At 46.3% G+C, this 19,931-nt stretch overlaps 1 protein-coding gene across 2 annotated transcripts in view; it reads left to right on the top strand.

Moving 5' to 3' along the window:
- The window catches only part of ST14 (ST14 transmembrane serine protease matriptase), a 39,206-nt gene that overhangs the window by 2,509 nt on the left and 16,766 nt on the right, over positions 1 to 19,931 (top strand). Inside the window, exons 1-7 of one of the 2 annotated variants that reach the window (XM_081889794.1) lie at positions 9,907 to 10,048; positions 13,111 to 13,270; positions 15,080 to 15,207; positions 16,277 to 16,347; positions 16,950 to 17,110; positions 18,633 to 18,668; positions 19,353 to 19,590. In XM_081889794.1, the coding sequence (XP_081745920.1) occupies positions 13,114 to 13,270; positions 15,080 to 15,207; positions 16,277 to 16,347; positions 16,950 to 17,110; positions 18,633 to 18,668; positions 19,353 to 19,590 (791 nt within the window). In that variant the 5' untranslated portion in view covers positions 9,907 to 10,048; positions 13,111 to 13,113. Of the gene's footprint in view, positions 1 to 9,906; positions 10,049 to 13,110; positions 13,271 to 15,079; positions 15,208 to 16,276; positions 16,348 to 16,949; positions 17,111 to 18,632; positions 18,669 to 19,352; positions 19,591 to 19,931 lie in introns of those variants that run through there. The other variant, XM_081889793.1, reaches the window with a different exon arrangement.

Raw genomic sequence — 19,931 nt, 5'->3', positions numbered from 1 at the left:
TTGCTGAAGCATCACTGGATGCCTCTGGTTTCCTTTCTCCTCTCCCTTCCTCAAAACTCCTATTGCTGTTGGCAAGCCTCCCCTCCAATACATAAAAGCACCCCAGAGGACTGCAGCACCTGAGGGTACATCCTCTCTGCTTCTTCTTAAAAGCAAGCAACACACCTCTTTATTTGGATCTTTATTTGAAGTCGATCCCTGTGGCCTGAATGAATTGTGTACCCGAAGCAAACTTGTGTCGATGGCTTGCTATTTTGGCATAACCTACAATCAAATGCTATGCATATTTACGCAGTAGTAAACAACTACAGTATTCTAGGGGGCTTGCTCCCAGATACGTGTGCAGCCTTACTGTACAATCCTAACTGTGTTTTACTCAGACGTAAGCCCTGCTGAGGGACGCGGGTGGCGCTGTGGGTGAAACCACAGAGCCTAGGACTTGCTGATCAGAAGGTCGGTGGTTCGAATCCCCGCGACGGGGTGAGCTCCCGTTGCTCAGTCCCTGATGCTGCCAACCTAGCAGTTTGAAAGCATGTCAAAGTGCAAGTAGATAAATAGGTACCGCTCTGGCAGGAAGGTAAACAGCGTTTCCGTGCGTTGCTCTGGTTTGCCAGAAGCGGCTTAGTCATGCTGGCCACATGACCCGGAAGCTGTACGCCTGCTCCCTCGGCCAATAAAGCGAGATGAGCGCCGCAACCCCAGAGTCGGCCACGACTGGACCTAATGGTCAGGGGTCCCTTTACCTTTATAAACCCTGCTGAGCTCAATGAAGCTTACTGCCAGGCAAGCAGGTTTAGGATTGCATATGAAATGTATGATGTGGCTTTATACCAAGTCAGACCAGTAGTGTCTAGCTCAGTAGTGTCTGCACTGACTGGCAGTGGCCCACCAGGGTTTCAGGCAAGGGAGTCTTTTCCCAGCCTTAACTGTAGATGCTGGGGATTGAACCCAGGGGCTTCTGCATGCAGGACAGATGCTGTACCACTGAGCTACACTTCCTTTCCCCCTTAGCTGTAGCCCTTCCTCTAATAGGAATACATACTTATTTCCCGTGCTACTTCCCCCCATACTTTAGGAAGAGGCTAGAAGCTGATCCTTTGCTTTGATCTTATTTCCTGTCGCATTCCTGACTCCGCTTTCATTATAAACTTGGAATTAGGTTCAGTTCTTTTTTTAAAAAGATGTAACATTAACTGCAGCTCAAAATGTTGTTCTGCATTCCAGCATAAAACCAGGAAGAGTCTCATCTCTACAGCACAATTTATATTATAACATGATGAACAAATTCAGCGTGAGATTTTGCTGAAGCCTGAAAAAGCCACCTGATGAATTTCCTGGTGCTGTGGCCAGTCGATTTTTAAAAAGGAAAACTTGGTAAAAATATCCTTCAGGCTTCAGTATATTGAGAGAGATCTCTCTGCCTCTCTTTAACCCCCTCTCCAGTTTGTGCTCTGTGATGGTGAGTCACTGAAGAAGCGGTGATGTAGATCCTTCAGCTTAATGACTAGGGATGTTGACACTTTCTTTTTTACAAACTGGGTTCATACAAAATTCCCCTTCTCTTACGGAAGCCGGCAGGGAATTTTAGTTTTCAACAGTATCTAAGATCTCAGTTTTACTTTACCTAGTGATGCTCAAGGGATTTGATCTTTTCAAATCCCTGTGCAGAAATTACCTGATTGGCTCACCTCTGAATGGGGTGAGGATTGGGATTTGGCTATCCATCCTAAAGTATCAATCCTAATACTATCCATCCTAAAGTATTTTGAGGGGCATTTTAGATTGGTAGATCATAGTGGAAACAGAACAGAATGATGGGGTTAAAAACAGGCCAAGGTTGCATATGCATCATACATTTAAAATATGCCCACTCCAAGAATCCTGGGAACTGTAATTTGCCCCTCAGAGCTACAGTTCCCAGCACTTTTAACAAGCTACAGTTCCCAGAAGTCTTTGGGAGGAAGAAATGTGTCCTGGAACAGAAAAGGACAGATTTCACCTCTTCCCAAGTTTACTATGCTTATTTGAATGTTTTAAAAGATTTTCTTTTTTTTTTTTACTCTGCCTTTACATTTGAAAATTGCTTAGTTATTGCAAATGAGCAATAACCAAGGAGAAGTCTTTTAAAATAGCCACACGGTGCTTTGCCACTTGCCTGAGTGAGCAACTCCCCACCCCCCAAAAACCACCAATTGGCATATAACTTGAAGCACTTTCCTTCTGTGTTTTTTACATTGCCCTGTGTTGTTAATTATTCACCATTATATCCTTTCCTTCTTCCAAGACACACAAGCTATATACATAGGAGCCAGTGTGGTGTAGTGGTTAGAGAGCTGGACTAGGACCTCTGAGCCTGGGGTTTGAATCCTCACTCAACCACAAAGCTCACTGGGTGAACTTGGGCCATCCACCCACTCTTAGCCTGACCTATCTCACCTGAAGTGAGGATAAAATTGAGAGGAAGAGATGTATATATGCCACCTTGAGCTCCTTGGAGGAAAGGTGAGATATAAATACAATAATTAAATAAATACAGATTGCCCTCCTCGTCTTCTCAACAATCCTGGGAGGTAGCCTAGGCTGAGATGAGGGGATGGTCCAAGCCTACCCAGTGAACATCATGTCCAGGCCAGAGATTCTGGGTCTCATCCTAGGCAGGGCTGTGACCCAGCTGCACAAACTCTGCCTTTTTCAAAGCTGAAAGAACCGGCAGGCCGGCTGGCCAAATTGGCGCCATGGCTGTGGTTGTTACTTAAATGCAAAATACCTTTACAATGCTACTGAGCATCTGTCTTCTCAGAAATTCATACAGCCACCCTGTAAGGAAGGCCAGTATTATTACTGGGCTTGTGTTGCAAATGCAGAGCTGTGTCTGCAAACTAGCAGCATGTTGGTGATCACCTAATCAATGGAGACCTTAGGCAGCAGTCTAACCAGGGACTTTGTGGCCAGTGGAAGCACATTATTTACAGCTGTAGCCCTGTGCCCCGCTACCTGGAAGTAAACCTCATTGGACTAAGTGGGATTTCCAAAGAGAAGAAGAAGATCTTCTTCTTCTTCAACAACAACAGCAACAACAACAACAACAACTTGTTATTTATACGCCACCCATCTGGCTGGGTTTAAGATCACTCTGCGTGCAGCACACAGCCCTCCAGATCTCCCCACACACTCTTACAGCGCATTCTGCAGAGTCCTTTGACCTCCTACACACTGTCCAAAAACCCAGTGCTTCCCTGGAAGGGAAGAGCTTTCAGAAGCATAGATGGAGAGCCTTGATGGTGTTATTTTTGTTCCTCCCTGACCTGCCTCATCTTGTCTACCATGGGGAAGGGAGGCTGGCCTTTGCTTAGTTCCGCATTGTAACTTGCACACCCAGAATGTAAACAGACTCTGCTGCAAAGTAGGGAGGCGGGGAGGACTGTTTGTTTGCAGAAGATGGATATGGATTGCCATCAGGTTTGTTTGGGGCTCTTAAACCCTTTGTTTACAAATATACAGTATATACATAATCTCATTGGGTTTGGGTTAAGTAATAATAATAATATGCATTAACTTGGTTAGGATCAAAATCTCCTGTTGGTGCCTGGACACCTTTTAATGTGTTGTTGCGTTAAAGTGTACACCATCAAATATAATGTGTGAATGTGACAAATGGGTGTTTAAAAAGCCACGAGTTGATTTGCATGCTTGCCATAGAGCCAGGAGTGGCCCCTGACTTCCTGTTGAGTGTACTTGCAGTGGTAGACCTGGGTTAGTTGCTATGTAAAGTGTGAAATGGCCCTGATCCACTGACCATAAATCTTTGCGTGCTCCCTGCTTCAAAATTGGACCATAGCCCTTCGTAACTTGTCACTAGCAGCCATCGCTTGTGACATAGTCGGAAGATTTAAGGAGTATTTGATGAAACAAGGAATCGGTCCCGTCCCCTGACTTGCTTTGGGCGCGGTGGTTGGAAAGCTGCTATAAAACTAATTCTGTGTTTGGTTTAGTCTTGTTCCTTTAAAGAAAACAGAGGATATTTTTTAAGGATAAAAAAATTAAAATGAATAAGAATGGTAATAATAATTTTATTATTTACACTCTGCTCATCTTGCTGGGTTTCCCCATGAAGTGTTGAGAGTGGGCAAACCCACACGCTATGTGCAGCAAAGAATTGGAGGAAGGACTTTATTCATAGGTACCTGTCTCTAAGGTATGATCGCCCTTCTCTAGAACGAATGTGCATGCTCTACTTCCCATGAGATAACAGCTCCACCAGGCTGCTCCCATCCTTCCCATCAGAGCAGAGGGAGAGAAGGGGAGCAGGGCCACTACATTGGTCCTATAGAAATATTAGCTCCTTTATGGCTTCTCCTCTGCTTGAGCTAGTTATTTGTAGGCAGTGCTTTTTCTGGGGTGATGCAGGGGTACACATGCACTTCCTATCATCCCTGACCACTGGTCCTGTTAGCTAGGGATGATGGGAGTTGTAGTCCCAAAACAGCTGGAGGGCCAAGTTTGGCCATGCCTGCACCTAAACATTTTGTGAATCTAAGTTCAGCCTCGTTGAGGGCAGTATTTCAATATGAGTAGGAAAATGAGAGTACCCCTAAACATTTTTTTTTTTTAGAAAAAAAGCACTGTTTGTAGGAATTCTGACTCGGAACCTGCCTGTTTCCTTCTCCTCTCTGTCTTTATATTTGTTATCCAATCTGGGAACCCTTTTGGCTGAACAGTACAAATGCATTCATTTTTTTAAAACCAAAAACAATTTCAACAATCCTTGGAATAAACCAGGCAGATCAGTGTTTTATGGCTACAGGGAGAGGGCTCTGAGACTAACACAGCTTCCCTGACAATGCAGTTCTTTACATGTTTACTTAGAAAGTAAGCCCCGCTACGTTCAGTGGGACTTACTCCCAGTTAAGTGTACACGGGGAGCTGCGGGCTGCAGGCCTGATGAGCTCGTGTTGGAGGTGAGGACTTCCTGGTCCAGAGTACAACAAGCCTTTTGCTGTTGGCACAGTCCCTGAAGTAGGATTATTTTGGTTAATCTTTACAACAAACCAGGTTTATGATCGATCAAGATTGCACTCTTTGTATTGCAGGTTGGGTGGTGCAGAGTCTGACAGTAATCAATTCATTTATTCAATTTCCAGAACTTCACTTCTTTACTGCCCGATAATAACCGAATCTCTGTTGACAGATTCCAGTAAAGGTTAAAAATATTAGAATCGTAAGAGATGGATGGGACCATGTAGGTCATCTAGTCCACCCCCCTACAATTCAGGAATCTTTTGCCCAATGTGGAGCTTGAACTCACAACCCTGAGATTAAGAGCCTCGTTATCTGCTGACTAAGCTGTCCATTTTAGCATGGAATAAAAACAGAGCAATGCAAAACCAGAATAAAAACAACATGGCAGGTCATAAACCTGCAGAGAGATTTGAACTGGACAGCTGGCATTTTTTACTCCCCCCTGTCCTCCCCCCCTGCCAAAAAACTCCAACTTCCTGGCACGATAATCCAATGCTGCCATGGGGATTTCTATGAAAAGGTGATGGACAAACTTTCGTTTCTCTGAACTTGCTCTGTTCCTTCTCCCTCCCAACTCCTTTTCCTTTTGTGTCGTGCCTTTTTAGGTTGTCTTCCCAAGGGCAGGGACTCCTTTATGATTGTCATAATACTCGAAATAAACTTGCTGACTGCATATAGAAACAGTGATGTCAGCATTCCTCATGGTGTGTGTATCGATTGCGACACCCCCTGCCCCTTGGTTCGTGATGCCTGCAAAGAGGTTGGCACAGTCACACGCTGGATAGATAGGAAACTGACTTCTGCTTGTGCTGGTTCCCTTTTCCCCTTTAGGAAGGAGTTGAGCAAACTTTACTCCTCAGTTTGCTTGAGAAGGACTAGTCCAGCCCGAACATGTTATGCAGATGATCTGTCCTCTTCACCCCTCTCTGACTGTAGTTAGAAATTCCTAATTTCTTTGGCTCCTTCCTCCTCTGGCCTCTTCCCCCCAGCAAAAATAAAAAGCAAATAGAAAGTTTTTCTCCCTTTCTACTCATGGTCATCCAGTGAAGCTGAATGGTGAGATATTCAGAACAGGCAAAAGAAAATACTTACTTATTCAGCACATAGTCAAATTATCGAATTAGCTACTGCACAGTGTGGTGATGGCCACCAACTCAGACAGCTTTGGAAAGGGCTTAAGATGAATTTATGGGGGATAAGGTGACCAGTGGCTGCTAGTCATGCTGGTTGTACATACAGGTGAAACTCAAAAAATTAGAATATTGTGGAAAAGTTCATTTATTTCAGTAATTCAACTTAAAAGGTGAAACTAATATATGAGATAGACTCATGACATGCAAAGCGATATATGTCAAGTCTTTATTTGTTATAATTGTGATGTTTATGGCGTACAGCTGATGAAAACCCCAAATTAACAATCTCAGAAAATTAGAATATTAAATGAAATCAGCAAAACGAGGACTGCAAATAGAGCAATATTGGACCTCTGAGAAGTAGAAGCATGCACATGTATTCAGTACTTGGTTTGGGCCCCTTTTGCATCAATTACTGCCTCACTGCGGTGTGGCAGAGATGCTATCAGCCTGTGGCACTGCTGAGGTGTTATGGAAGACCAGGAAGCTTCAATAGCAGCCTTCAGCTCTTCTGCATTGCTTGGTCTCATGTCTCTCATCTTTCTCTTGGCAATGCCCCATACATTCTCTATGGGGTTCAGGTCAGGTGGGTTTGCTGGCCAATCAAGCACAGTAATCTCATGGGCATTGAACCAGGTTTTGGTACTTTTGGCAGTGTGGGCAGGTGCCAAAGTCCTACTGGAAAATGAAATCAGCATCCCCATAAAGCTCGTCTGTGGAAGGAAGCATGAAGTGCTCCAAAATCTCCTAGTAGACAGCTACGTTGACCCTGGAATTAATGAAGCACAGTGGACCAACACCAGCTGATGACATGGCTCCCCAAATCTCTTTTTTTGATGAGAGCAGCTTTTGCATCTCATTTGGAAACCAAGGACCCAGAGTCTGGAGGAACAATGGGGAGGCACACAATGCTTGAAGTCCAATGTGAAGTTTCCACAGTCTGTGAGGTGAGTGGGGCTGAGAGACTTCAGAGAAGTGTGACTAGCCCAAGGTCATCCAGCAGCTGCATGTGGAGGAGTGGAGACGCGAACCCGGTTCACCAGATTACGAGTCTACCTCTCTTAACCACTACACCACACTGGCTCCCCATCAGCACCTAGTTGAGCAGGAGGATGCAAGAGGGGATAATACTAGCCACAGTGACAAGGCAGGATGTAGGGCAGGGTCTTCCATCCCTTATGCATCATTCAAACGATCTGAAAAGTCAGAATTAAAGAGCCTTTGTTCTATCCCAGGACCTAGAGAAATGAGAGCAGGGATAGCCAAAATAGTTCCCTCCAGGTATGATTGGCCTGCATCTCCCATCGTCCCTGACCATTGGCTATACTGGCTGGGGCTGATGGGAGTTGTAGTTCATCAGCATGCACCATTTTGATTATTTTGACTCTCACCCCTCTAGGTACTGAGTTGCCATTATGGCTAGCCCTTTGTGGGTGGCTACCCAAGGGGCATAGCATGGCGGGGTACCAGGGGAGTTGTGGCCTTGGGCTCTGACAACAGGTGTTACACCACTGAGCTACTCTCATGCTTTTTTCTAAGCTAGAGGATCCGAAACTGTTGTCTGTGGACCACGAGTGGCCTGTAGCTTCATTCACTTAGCCCATGACATAAAATCCTAGAATTGTTGGGTCATCTAGTCCAACCCCCTGCAACACAGGAATCTTATTTGCCCAACGTGGGGCTCAAACTCACAACCCTGAGATCAAGAGTCTCATGCTCTGCCGAGCGAGGTGTCTGTGCATTTGTGGCTGAGTACGGGAGACAGCTCGCCCATCTTATTCATTGTTCCTAATGATTTTTAGCGGTCTTCTCATTGCATCTTTTATTTCTTACGCTGCATTTCATTGTATTACAGTTTGAATTCTTCGGAATGCAAATTGTCATGCAGCATAAGGAACAAAAGACGCGGCTACACAATTTAAAATCTTGCTGCACCTAGCGCGGCACGTTGCCATCACTACAGCTGGCAGGAAACCCATTCAGTGGTCTGTCAAGACCTCCAGTCGTTTTCAAGTGGTCCATGGGGTGGGGGGGGGGAAAGGTTTGGGAGACCCTGTTCTAATTCAAGCAGTATCAGCTGGGTGACTCTCTATGGCCAGAGACCTTCAGTTGGCCTGAATCAGATCCTGGGAGCAGCTTGGAAGAAGGAAAGGGCAGTTTCTCCCTTCTGGCTAAGCCTCTAAACTTGTCTGGAATGGCTCTCGCTGACCAACTACTTCACATATGGCCTAACTTGGACATATTTCCTCTGTGTTTCATTTGAGGTCTGAGTCATCAAAGGGATAAGTAACAAACAGGGTTGAATGAAACCAGACTTACGCAACAGCGGCGTGAGAGGACTCTCTCTCTCTTGGAGAAGGAAGTGAGCCCTGAGTAAATGATTACAGGCAGTGAAAGAGGAGAAGAGGCAGCTGCCTTATGTCAAGTTAAACCCTCTGTCCCCATCTAGCTTAGTGTTGTCTGCTCTGATTGGCAGCAGCCAGCCAGGATTTCAGGCAGGCTTTTTATCCCAGCACCTCCTGCAGGTGTCAGGGATTGAACCTGGGACTTTACTTCATGCAAAGCTCTTCCCTGATACTTTGATTTAGGCAGGGATATAGTCTCCCAGTGGACTCAGAGCAGAGACCAGGGCCTGTTTCCCTTCTGCTTTCCTGCCGACAGGAAGATGCCCTACACCAGGTGAATCCATTGATGCACCTAGCCAAGTACAGTATTGTCTTTCCCCACATATAAATTGTGATGGTTTCCAGGTGGATTATATTCTCTCTAAGCCAAATCCAACCTTACAGGCTGGTAGTGCTTTCAATAAATAATTAAAAATAATAATTGGCCATGCTTCCAGGATTTTTTGTACAGTGTAGTGAAGGCTGAAACAAACGATGTCGGTAAATTAAAAAAATCAACCATTTGGCAGAAACTGAATAAATTCAATATTGCAAGATAAGTAAAAAAAATTAGGCTCAAGTATATAAACAACAAAGCAAACCGAGAGTTCTGGTTTGCTCTCTTGCAACTTTTCCCAGCCTGGTTCCTTCCAGCTGTTGTAGACCGCATTTCCCATCAGCTTCAGGCAGCACAACTGGGATGATGGGCGATGCAGTACAAAACATCTGGAGGGCACCAGGTTTGTGTGGAGGGGGAAGGCTGCTCTCCCCTTTCAGGGGGTCCCAAGAGCGGTTCTGTGCTCGGAATGGCTTTGCCACAGAGGACAGTTACGCAGCTGTGGTTTGGATGTCGAGTTCCTCCTTGATTCCTGCATGCTTCCTCCTCTGGTATGGCCCTCCGCAACCCACACCACCCCCAGCGACTGATCATTCTGCCTTGGGCTGCTGGGGGAGTCCAACCGCATTGTAATTATTTATAGCCTGTCTTTTTCAGGGACTTGAGGCGGCTTACGGATCAAATAGAAACAGTTAAAAACATAGGAAAATAACAACAATACCTTTATAGAACTAGAACGATATCTAAGTATAAATGATTGATTAAAAGCGTACAGATGATTACAATAAAAACAGCACGGTGAAGCATCTGGTGGGCCGCAGATTGACCTGAAAATCAACCATTTCCTGTAGGCCACGGCTGCAGAACTCTGGCGGCTTGCCTTGTATTCAAGTCTGTCGGTCACAAGCTGCGGACAGACAGAGCAGCCGAAAATAAAGTCATTGTGCAAGGCCCGGCTGGTGTTCTTGCTCATCCGGCGCCAAATGTCTTGGTTTTGCGTGAGCAGCAGAGGTCTCAGTTCACTAAAGGCACTACGTTCTGAAAGAACAGGCGGTGGTGGGGAGAGACCAGGGTGCCGAGAGGCGGATGTGAGCCACGTTTCTAGTCCTTCGGCTCAGTCACACAGCTCCGAGTGAGGATTAAGACGTTCGAATCCGAGTCCTCAGAGGAAAAAGGTGGGATTTGAGAATGGATTTAAAAGGAGAGAGAGAAATGGGCACCTGTCGTGAGAGCTATGTTCTGCCTCCACGGCCAGAAGCAGTAAATAACTCTGAATGCTGGAACCACAGGCAGAGGAGGGGAGAAGGCTCTTGGGTTCGAATTCTGCTTGTGTGTTTCCCCTGGAGGCATCTGGTTTGGCCTCTGTGAGAGCAGGGGTGCTGGACTAGATGGGCCATGGACTTGTTCCAGCAGGCTATTTGGATGTTCTTAGAAAGGAGAATGTAGGTTTTGTCTTTTGCTTCTAAGAAAGTGCACCAGGCTAAAGGGGGGGGGGGGGGAGAGACACTCTGATCTTTCCCAGTCAGCTGAAAGTTGCTGACTTCACAGGCGGAAGTCTGTCACCTTGGAGCTGTGGACGCCAAAAGCGCAAACCACGAGTGAGGCGTGGCCTGGCTGAGCCGGCCTGGCTTGGTTCTGCTCCGCAGGTGCTGCCTCAGCAGGGATGGGCAGCCCAGAAAGGAACACGGAAGTCCCCGAAACTCTTGCAGAAAGTGTGTGAGCAACACGTTTTGTTCCGCCGCACTTTCTGGGGATGAGTGTGTCTGTTTGTGCCTTCTGGGGGCAAATCCTTTGTTCACGGTTTCAAGGTTGTAGAGGTGAAAGGGAAGTGGCTTCCCCCCTCCCCTCATTTGACGGCTGTTTTCCTGTAGAGTTGCTGCTTTTTAAGCTGGTACAGTGGTACCTCAGGTTAAGAACTTAATTCGTTCTGGAGGTCCGTTCTTAACCTGAAACTGTTCTTAACCTGAAGCACCACTTTATCTAATGGGGCCTCCTGCTGCCGCTGCGCTGCCGATTTCTATTCTCATCCTGAGGTAAAGTTCTTAACCCGAGGTAGTATTTCTGGGATAGCGGAGTCTGTAACCTGAAGCGTCTGTAACCCGAGGTACCACTGTATGGCCTAAGGGAGGAATGAAGAATTGGCAAGCCCCCAGTTCGGTTTTTGCTTATTTCTCTCGAGTTTAATGTGGCCTTGGACAAGTGAATGTAGGGTCTCTCTCTGTCCTCCTCCCCTTTGCAACAGGCATGGGGTGGGGTGGTCTTTGCAGCTTGAGGGCCACATTCCCTTCTGGGAACCTCTTGGGGGCCACATGACAGGGCCAGAGGCAAAAATGGGTGGAGCAATTGGTGTGCATTTTGCCTTTTGTGCGGTGGGCTGACAACTTCTCTATCGCACACACATTTTTTTCTGGCACAAGCCAGAAGTTTAGGGACACATTCCAGCCAGTGTGGTTGAACAATCAATCCCTTTTTCCGGGGACTTAGGTCTGTGAAAGGAATAGGGGCTAGCGGTTTCTAGTTTTCTAATAGTGATCCCTGAAAAGGGTCCCCTCCCTCGGGCTGGTTGTGAAAAAGGCAGGCGGGTAAAGCTTGGCTGATAGCAGACTGAGCACTCTAATGGAACAACCTCGGTTATTTCTAATGCATATCAAAAAATTGGACTGTTTTTCAGCTTCCTATTCACTATACAGAGGTGGCTTTACTCCCTCATTATCTGCCTTCCCTCTGTTGTAAAGCTAGAACTTTAGCCGGTTTGAGGGCTGGCTTTAGCTTTAGGGCAGACAAAAGGGAGGAAGTCATTTTTCAAGCAGCGCATGAATAACCTGTGGAACTCCCTGCCATTTGATGTGACGGGTGCTGTCTTACATGGTTTTCTATTTCTTGTTTTAATTATTTGGGGGGGAGGGGAATGAAAGGAAAATAGATTTGTCACTGTTTGTATGGTAAAAGGTAAAGGTAAAGGTACCCCTGCCCGTACGGGCCAGTCTTGACAGACTCTGGGGTTGTGCGCCCATCTCACTTAAGAGGCCAGGGGCCAGCGCTGTCCGGAGACACTTCCGGGTCACGTGGCCAGCGTGACAAAGCTGCATCTGGCGAGCCAGAGCCGCACACGGAAACGCCGTTTACCTTCCCGCTGGTAAGCGGTCCCTATTTATCTACTTGCACCCGGAGGTGCTTTCGAACTGCTAGGTTGGCAGGCGCTGGGACCGAGCAGCAGGAGCGCACCCCGCCGCAGGGATTCGAACCGCCGACCTTTCGATCGGCAAGTCCTAGGCGCTGAGGCTTTAACCCATAGCGCCACCTGCGTGACATGTCTCCTAGGAATTCTGTGGACAACGATTCATGAATCGAATCAAATTCAATAAAAAAAATGGAACTCCCATGGGTTTCATTCCCTGCCCCACTTCAAGGCACTTTTGTTGCCTTCTTGCCTTGCTTGGGAGCCTCAAGAAACATGCTAGGAAAAGGAATTTCGACTAGTCCCCGGCCCTCTCCTCAACCTCCAGATGTTTTGTCTGGATCTCCTGGGAGCTGCGGTTCAAAACAACTGGATGGCTCTGGATTTGGGGAGAGACCTTTTAGCCTGATGCCGCAAGGGAGTGTAGAGCAGAGCGCTCCAATATTGTCACGCTGATCCACGGAACAGAATCCACACTCTGGGAGAGGGCCAATCCTCCCATTGGGCATGGTGAGGCAGCTGACTCCAACACGGCTAATTTTGGGGCGCTGTGAAAAGAGAGCTGCATTGGCTGTTCAATTTCTGTTTTTTTAAAGAGGTGCTTGTGGGCTTTCTTTCCTCAGCTGCGGAAACAGATTCTCTTGGGTATTCCTTGCATGTATTCATAAATTCAATAAACAGTAATACAGCGGTACCTCTGGATGCGAACGGGATCCGTTCCAGAGCCCCGTTTGCATCCTGAAGTGGGGTCTGTGGGTCGCAGTTTGCCGCTTCCGTGCATGCGCGTGACGTCATATTGAGCGTCTGTGCATGCGCAAGCAGCAAAACCCAGAAGTAACTCATTCTGTTACTTCCTGGTCGCCGCAGAGTGTAACCTGAAAACGCTCAACCTGAAGCATATTTAACCCGATGTATGACTGTCATTGGCTGAGCTCCCCTGTTTCAGCAGCAAAATATCTTGGGCCGGCCCTGTCGTTGGGGTTGGGGATCTGCAGGAGGGAGGAGTACATGGGCGCCTTGTTGGGATGGCAGCCTGATTCTGTGTTTGCTTCGCCCTAGGATATGAACGGCCTGGAAGAAGGGTTGGAGTTCCTCCCCACCATGAATGCCAAGAAGGTGGAGAAGAGGGGTCCCAAGCGCTGCATAGCGGCGATAGCCATCGTCCTGGTCTGCCTCCTCCTCTCCCTGCTTGCTGGGTTCCTGGTTTGGCACTTTAGATGTAAGTGAGCCCCAGTTTGCAAGTTGTGGGGTTGCCACATGGTATTATGATTATTTAGATCTTGCCTTTCTGCCCAGACTGGGATTCAAAGCAGGCCTACACAAATTAAGCAAGACAGCTAAAATGCAGAAAGCTAAAAACATATAAAAGATCATCATTAAGGAAAAAAAAACAATTTGACGCTGATAGAATCAAAACAATATAAAAAACTAATCTACTGAAATACAGGTCATAATAAAAAAACAAACCAGTGCAGCGCTATTAAAAGCCCTTTCCTTGTAAAAACCATCAGTTATGAAAACCTCCTGCCTTTTAAAGATATTGGAAGAAGCAGGGGAGAAACCGCAGTTCAATAAATAAAGTTTTTTGCCACCTTTAAAATTTTTATTCTCTGTTACAAGGACACATTGGAGCAGGCTGGGAATATCATCTGTCCTCAATAGGCAACCCCACCAATTAAAACATTTCCCTTGGTGGATCAGTTGGCCAAAGCTTTAGTTTATTGACCTGCTGACTAAGCCAATTTAAACTTAAAATCCAGCCGAATCACTGCGTGAGCGGAATGACAACTACTCATGCTGTGGAACCTCCACCCCCTTGTGTGCCCCCCAGACCCCCAAGCCTGCTATGGAGTTTTCCCCAACCCTTCAGAGTGGGATTCAGGTTTATACGTCCATTGTCTATCTGATATACAGTTAGTTCTAAAAACAATTACACTTGTAAAAACTAGTAAAACCATACCAGCCAAAACAGAAGAATGTAGATTCAATCACCAGGCGTGTATGTGTGTTGCACAAAATTAAATAACTGTTGGCTGCATGTGGCAGAAGTTGTATAACCAAGATGCTAAACACACCACAACTTGAAGAAGACTATTGATTTTATTATTCATAAGCACCAGCAATGTGCTTAAGCTAATAGTGGTCTTCGCCCCAAGGAGCTTACACTTTAGATTAGTGTTTCCCAACCTTTTCCAGGGCCCTGCCCCCTGGGTTTCAGAAATTCACCCCCAATGCCCTCTACACTACCCTATCAAAAGCATGATTCAGAATACAGTGATACCTTGGAAGTCGAACAGAATCCGTTCCGGAAGACCGCTCGACTTCCAAAACGTTTGGAAACCAAGGCACGGCTTCCGATTGGCTGCAGGAAGCTCCTTTAGCCAATGGGAAGCTGCGTCGGACATTTGGGTTCCAAAAAACGTTCACAAACTGGAACAGTCACTTCCTGGTTTGCGGCGTTCAGGAGCCAAAACGTTTGACTCACAAGGCGTTCAGGATCCAGGGTATGACTGTAGTGGTTTGCGTGACCCACTAAAAAAGAGAATAGCACATTGAAATTAAAAACAGTAGCAATTAATTGCACATTTATTTGAAATCCCATGGTTTAATCAATTCACCAAAAGGGGTGAACTTGATCCAGTGGGGTCTTTGGGGAAGAATGATAATAAAAACGTAGAACCCTGAGTGCAGATCTCTATATATTGGGAACCACTCACAAAACCTGCCGGATAGTATGTGTTGAAAATGCCTCCTTGAAAACCAGACTGCAGAGCTGCAAGAACGGAAGTCAAAGGAGTGTGTTGCTTATTTTCTAAAGCTTAATGGAAGGTCGCTTGGTTCTGTTAATGGGCACCCAGGAAATAAAGGCTTCTCTGGATTTGGAGCAATTGGACTGGGGCAGAACTGTCCAAATAAAAATAATAATAACTGGAGCCCATTTGTTCCAGGCACCTGTAGACCTGTAGGTGTAGAGCAGGCTCCATTAAACACTGTTCTTCTCTTTCACCCGCAATATGGCTTCTCTTAGACAGGAATGCCCCTGTGCAGAAAGTCTACAATGGCCACCTGAGACTCGTGGGGCGCAACTTCATCGATGCTTACGAGAATTCCAACTCCCCTGAATTCGCTGACTTGGCCAGGGAGGTGAAGAAAATGGTAAGCAGCTCCTGAACTCATAGGGCGAACTTGGCGAAGTGTCATTGATTGTGTAGCATAATAATAATATTTATTATTTATACCCCGCCCATCTGCATGGGCATCTCTGGTGTGTTGGGCTGGAGACACAGGACTGAACTAAATGACACCAGCTCCCATCAGCCCCACCCAGCATGGCCAGGGGCCGAGGAGTTGTAGTTTGACAATGTTTGGAGGGCTGCAGGGTTTGCATGCTTCTGGGCTCAAGCGAGGTGAACCCCACCCTCCCTCTTTTCAACCTTAAATCTTACTTCTGTATACATCCTTTCAAACCCAAAGATGGTTCTGGTTTGATGCTTTCTCACGAACTGCTTTACTGTGAGACTTACCCAAGAGAAGCTCAATTGACTTAAATGCTCTTATTACTTAAATGTAATAAAGCCACCCCCCCCATTTGCTTTTCCAATCAGTGGATTCCACGTTTTGGAATCCGCTGAGATGACGACCCTTGGATTCCTAGAGACAAGCTCAACTTGCAGCCCAAAGCAACTTCCTGGAAGGACAATATAAAAGCACCCCGAGAACAGCGCCTCTGCAGCTGTGTATGTCTGTCAGTTGAGGACACTATTCATTATATGTTGTACTGTATATGAAATTCTGAGGGCTAAATACTTAAAGAAACCCCTCAAGTTGATTGCCAGCTTTAGTGACATCAATAGGATCAATTACCTGCTGTCTAGCTCAAACAAACCGGTTATGTTTAAAACAGCAAAGTTTGCGCTAAAAGCCTCTCAACTCAGGAAAACCCTAGAGTCTTGCGTCTGGAGTTTCCCGCCATTTCCCTCCATTTATGTATATCTGTGAAGTGTTTTATAATGTTTTAATCATACGTGCTATGATACATTTTTGAGACCTGTCCGTTTTTGTTTGTTCTGAGCTATAACGTGTATTTGGTTGGCCTATAGAATCTGACGACGGTGACAAAACGGTTATAGCCAGAAAGTGTGGTTCCCTTCTGACCTCTGAATTTGCTAGTCATCTACCTGTTCCTTTATTTACACTAAACTGTAACCTCTTTTCTCATCTTTAGCTTATAAACATCTATAAAAATAATCAGGATGTCAGTCCTTTTCACAAGGAAACTCAGATCGTCGCGTTCAGGTGGGTAATGACCAAGTTTTAGAAAAACCGCTCCAAATTGTTGTTTAAAATGTCGTTTAAAATAATTTCTAATAAGGCAGGAAAACCCCCCAGCTGTGTGGAAAACACAGTGTCTGCAAACAACGAGATACGCAAACTCATACTTGCTCTTCCGAACATGGGTTCACCACAGTAATGGGACAAAAATCCCTTAAATGAGACTCCTTTGCAACATGGCCTCTGTTGTCCTGCTAGTATGTTTGAGAGAGCCAGGCCTTAGGGAAACCAATATTCACAATAGATTATAGCAGAGCTTTCCAAACCTTTCGGACGTGCATCATTTCGTGACATAGTGATTCAGTTTTCCTAGCAAACCGGAGATCAAACTAACCCCTTTCCAGCCCTGGGAGGAGCGTGGGAAGCGTTTGCGCAACACACCTACACACTGTAGCAGACACACTGAAATGTCGCGACACACAGTTTGGAAAGCTCTGGATTATAGTGATTGGGGCAGTCAGGGTTGGCCAAGGCTTTCTGCAACCCTTTGGGTCCCTTCCGACTCTACAGTTCTGATGGTTTGGTCCAGATTCCTAATCTGCCTCTTTTTCCTCCTCTCCGAGCAGCGAGGGCAGCATTATTGCCTACTACTGGTCAGAGTTCAGTGTCCCTAAACACAATGTGGAAGCGCTTGACAGGGCCATGGCCAACATCCAGGCTTCAAATGAGGCGGGGATGAAACAGAGGGGGAGCTATGAAATGCGAGTTGAGACGGTCGTCGCTTTCCGTAAGTCTCTCTTCTCTTCTCCCCACCTCCTGTTCATTCACCTCAGCCTTGATTGTGAGAACCTGAGTGTTTCATCCCATAGGAAATTTCAGCTGCCTATTTGGCTTTGGAAAATGAGAGCCAAACTTGTGTGGGGAAGACATAGTGGCTGACTATGGCTAGATCTGCACGGCTATCAAACAAACACTCTGAAAACGATCTGCTAAAAACCATTGTAAAGCTCACAATTGAAAAGGTCATTTCAGCTCTACACCGCCATCTGGTGTCACAGTGTTATAACGCATTTATAACGCTGTATTTTGACTAATGTAGCTGAGTCCTTGGGCTGTTATGGGTTGAGGACTCATCCATTCGGAAGGCCCAATTCACCCATGCCCTAAGTCCTAACATTCTGCAGTTGCTGAGTGGTTAGGAACAGTTTGGAGAACTTTCCCTTTTAAAAGATCGGTTCTCCAAACTTTTCCTAACTGCTCAACATCTGCCAAAATTTAGGACTCAGGCCAAGGGTACAAAATGGCCGAGGTGCTTGTGCATTTCAGAGCTTTATCAGGGAACTTTAAGAGGTTTCTTTTATTTAGGGTAAGACACAAAGGATTTTCTTTTGTTTCAAAAATGTTGTTTTGTTTAAAGGCTACACTATTATAGGTGCCCCATAATACCTGTTCCATGTTTGTAAGAACTCATTCTTTCTGTGTGGTGGCACTCACACTTTGGAACTCCCTGCCTATTGATTCAGGCAGGCCCCTTTGCAGTCCTCTTTCTGGCGTCTGCTAAAAACGTTCTTCTTTAGACAAGCCTACCCACATGTTAAGAAAGTTGATGTGAGTTTTAATCTGTTTTTAGTCTTATTTTTATTTTAACTCACTTTTCTTATTGATAATGTTATTGTTTTATCTTTTGCTGTAAACCCCTTCAAAGAGGAGTTGTTGTTTTTTAACAATCAAGCAGCGTATACATTTTATGAAATGAGTAAATTTAAATATTGCACCCTTATAATGAGGGGTTCCGGTGGGGGAGAGAGGCCTGGGGCTGGCATATTAAAGGTCCAGAAGACATTTGAATTTTCTCTTCAGAATAAGGAATGTAAAGATTGCCTCCCCTATCCCCACTGCCCCCCCACCCTGTGCTCCGATTCTGATGGTAATATCTCCCTGCCCCCTGCCAAAACCATCATAATTAAAAATGTTCCTGCAGCAAAACTTGGTAACCGAAGAACTATAAGAATGTTACTTCATTCGTACTTCAGAAGTTTATTTATGGGTGTGCAGTACAGACTGCGGCGTCGGGTGGATTTTTGGGGAGGGAAATCCACGACAATGAAATGAAATACATCTTTTTGGCTGAGTCATGGTGACTCATCCACTTCTACATTCTCACAAAGGATCCTTGCATTGGAGTCCATCAAAGTAGGGGGAGAGATGAGCCAACCTTTGTGTCTCCAGGGAATGCAGACTGGCTGGGTTCCCCCTACAACGGGGCCTGCACAATTAATGTATTTTTTTTCTCTCTCTTTAACTCCTAGCTTCTGATCCAGATATCATTAAGGCAAAACGGGACAGTAAGTACTGTGTTTGGTTTTGAAGCCATACAAGACTCATTGGGTCGTCTGTACAAGGGGGCCTGTTCCTCCTCTGCGTCTGGGAGAGACAGGAGCGTCCGAGTCTGGGGAACAAGGCTCTGCTAAGTTATGAAGGGCAACCCACTCAGAACAGCCCCTGCAGAGTCCAAATCAGTTTTGTGGCTGGGTTGGTTTCCTCAAGCGAAGCTTCCTAAGATGAATTTGCTTTGGAGACAGAGAAGCCGCTTCTTAATGCCTTGTTTTTGACATTTGGGGGTTTTAGAGGTGCAACAGAGCTGGACAGACTTCAGCCTTGCACGACCGACTCTTACCTATTCTTCCTTGCCCACCCAACCTGGTTTATTTAGCAAGCAAAAATTGGGAAGGGGGGGGACCAAAAGCATGCCCCAAGCATTGTGAAAATGTCCTCTTCTTAACATGAGGGGAAAGAGTTTAAATCATGCAGGTTTTAGGAGCGTTTATTTCCCCCTATAATAGCCAAGGATATTGGTGAACATGGTGGGGTTTTTTTAACCATTTGGCCTCAATTTAGTATCCTGCCCTGTTGGACTCTTTCTTGGGACTTTGTTTGAAATGGGCCGCCTGGTCCTTCATTGCTTTTGCATTCTCCCTATTGAGACCCCCTCCTCCTCGTCCTCCCTCCCTCTCTCCCCACCTTCTCAGACAGCTGCAGCTATGCCTTGCATGCGAAAGAGGGCGTGGTCACCAGCTTCACCACGCCCGGGTTCCCAAACAGCGCCTACCCGTCCAACGCGCGATGCCTCTGGGTCCTGAGAGCCGACGCCGATTCCGTCATCAGCCTGACCTTCACGACGTTCGACTTGGAGCCCTGCAACGTGGGGAACGACTTTGTCAAGGTGTACGACACGCTGAGCCCCGTCGAAGCCCATGCGCTGGTGAAGTAAGTCGGCTGCCCTTCCCCGTTGAATGAATCCTCTGAAGTGCAGGGGCAGCAAGCATTCGTGGCATGCCTGGAAGGAGACGGTGGGCTCAGCTTCTGCTCTTGCTGGCCGCTTTTAAGTTTCAAAGGCTCTTTGCGGTACAGAGAGAAGGGCCATAGCTCAGGAGCAGAGAAGGTACAAGGTTCAAAAGCAGAGCAGTACCAGCCTGGCACCAGCTTGGCTGCAGGAAATGCCCGAAGGAAGGGTACAACGTGCCATCCAACCATCTTAGCGACTCCACTCTGGAGTTGTATAGGGTTCACTCTTGGGCCTTATCCTCTGAAGGCAGCCCTGCTTAGGG

Source organism: Podarcis melisellensis, assembly GCF_964234715.1.
Source record: "Podarcis melisellensis genome assembly, chromosome: 15".
Lineage (NCBI taxonomy): Eukaryota > Metazoa > Chordata > Lepidosauria > Squamata > Lacertidae > Podarcis > Podarcis melisellensis.
Note: the sequence above shows the minus strand (reverse complement) of the source record. Positions and strands in the feature narration are given on the sequence as shown.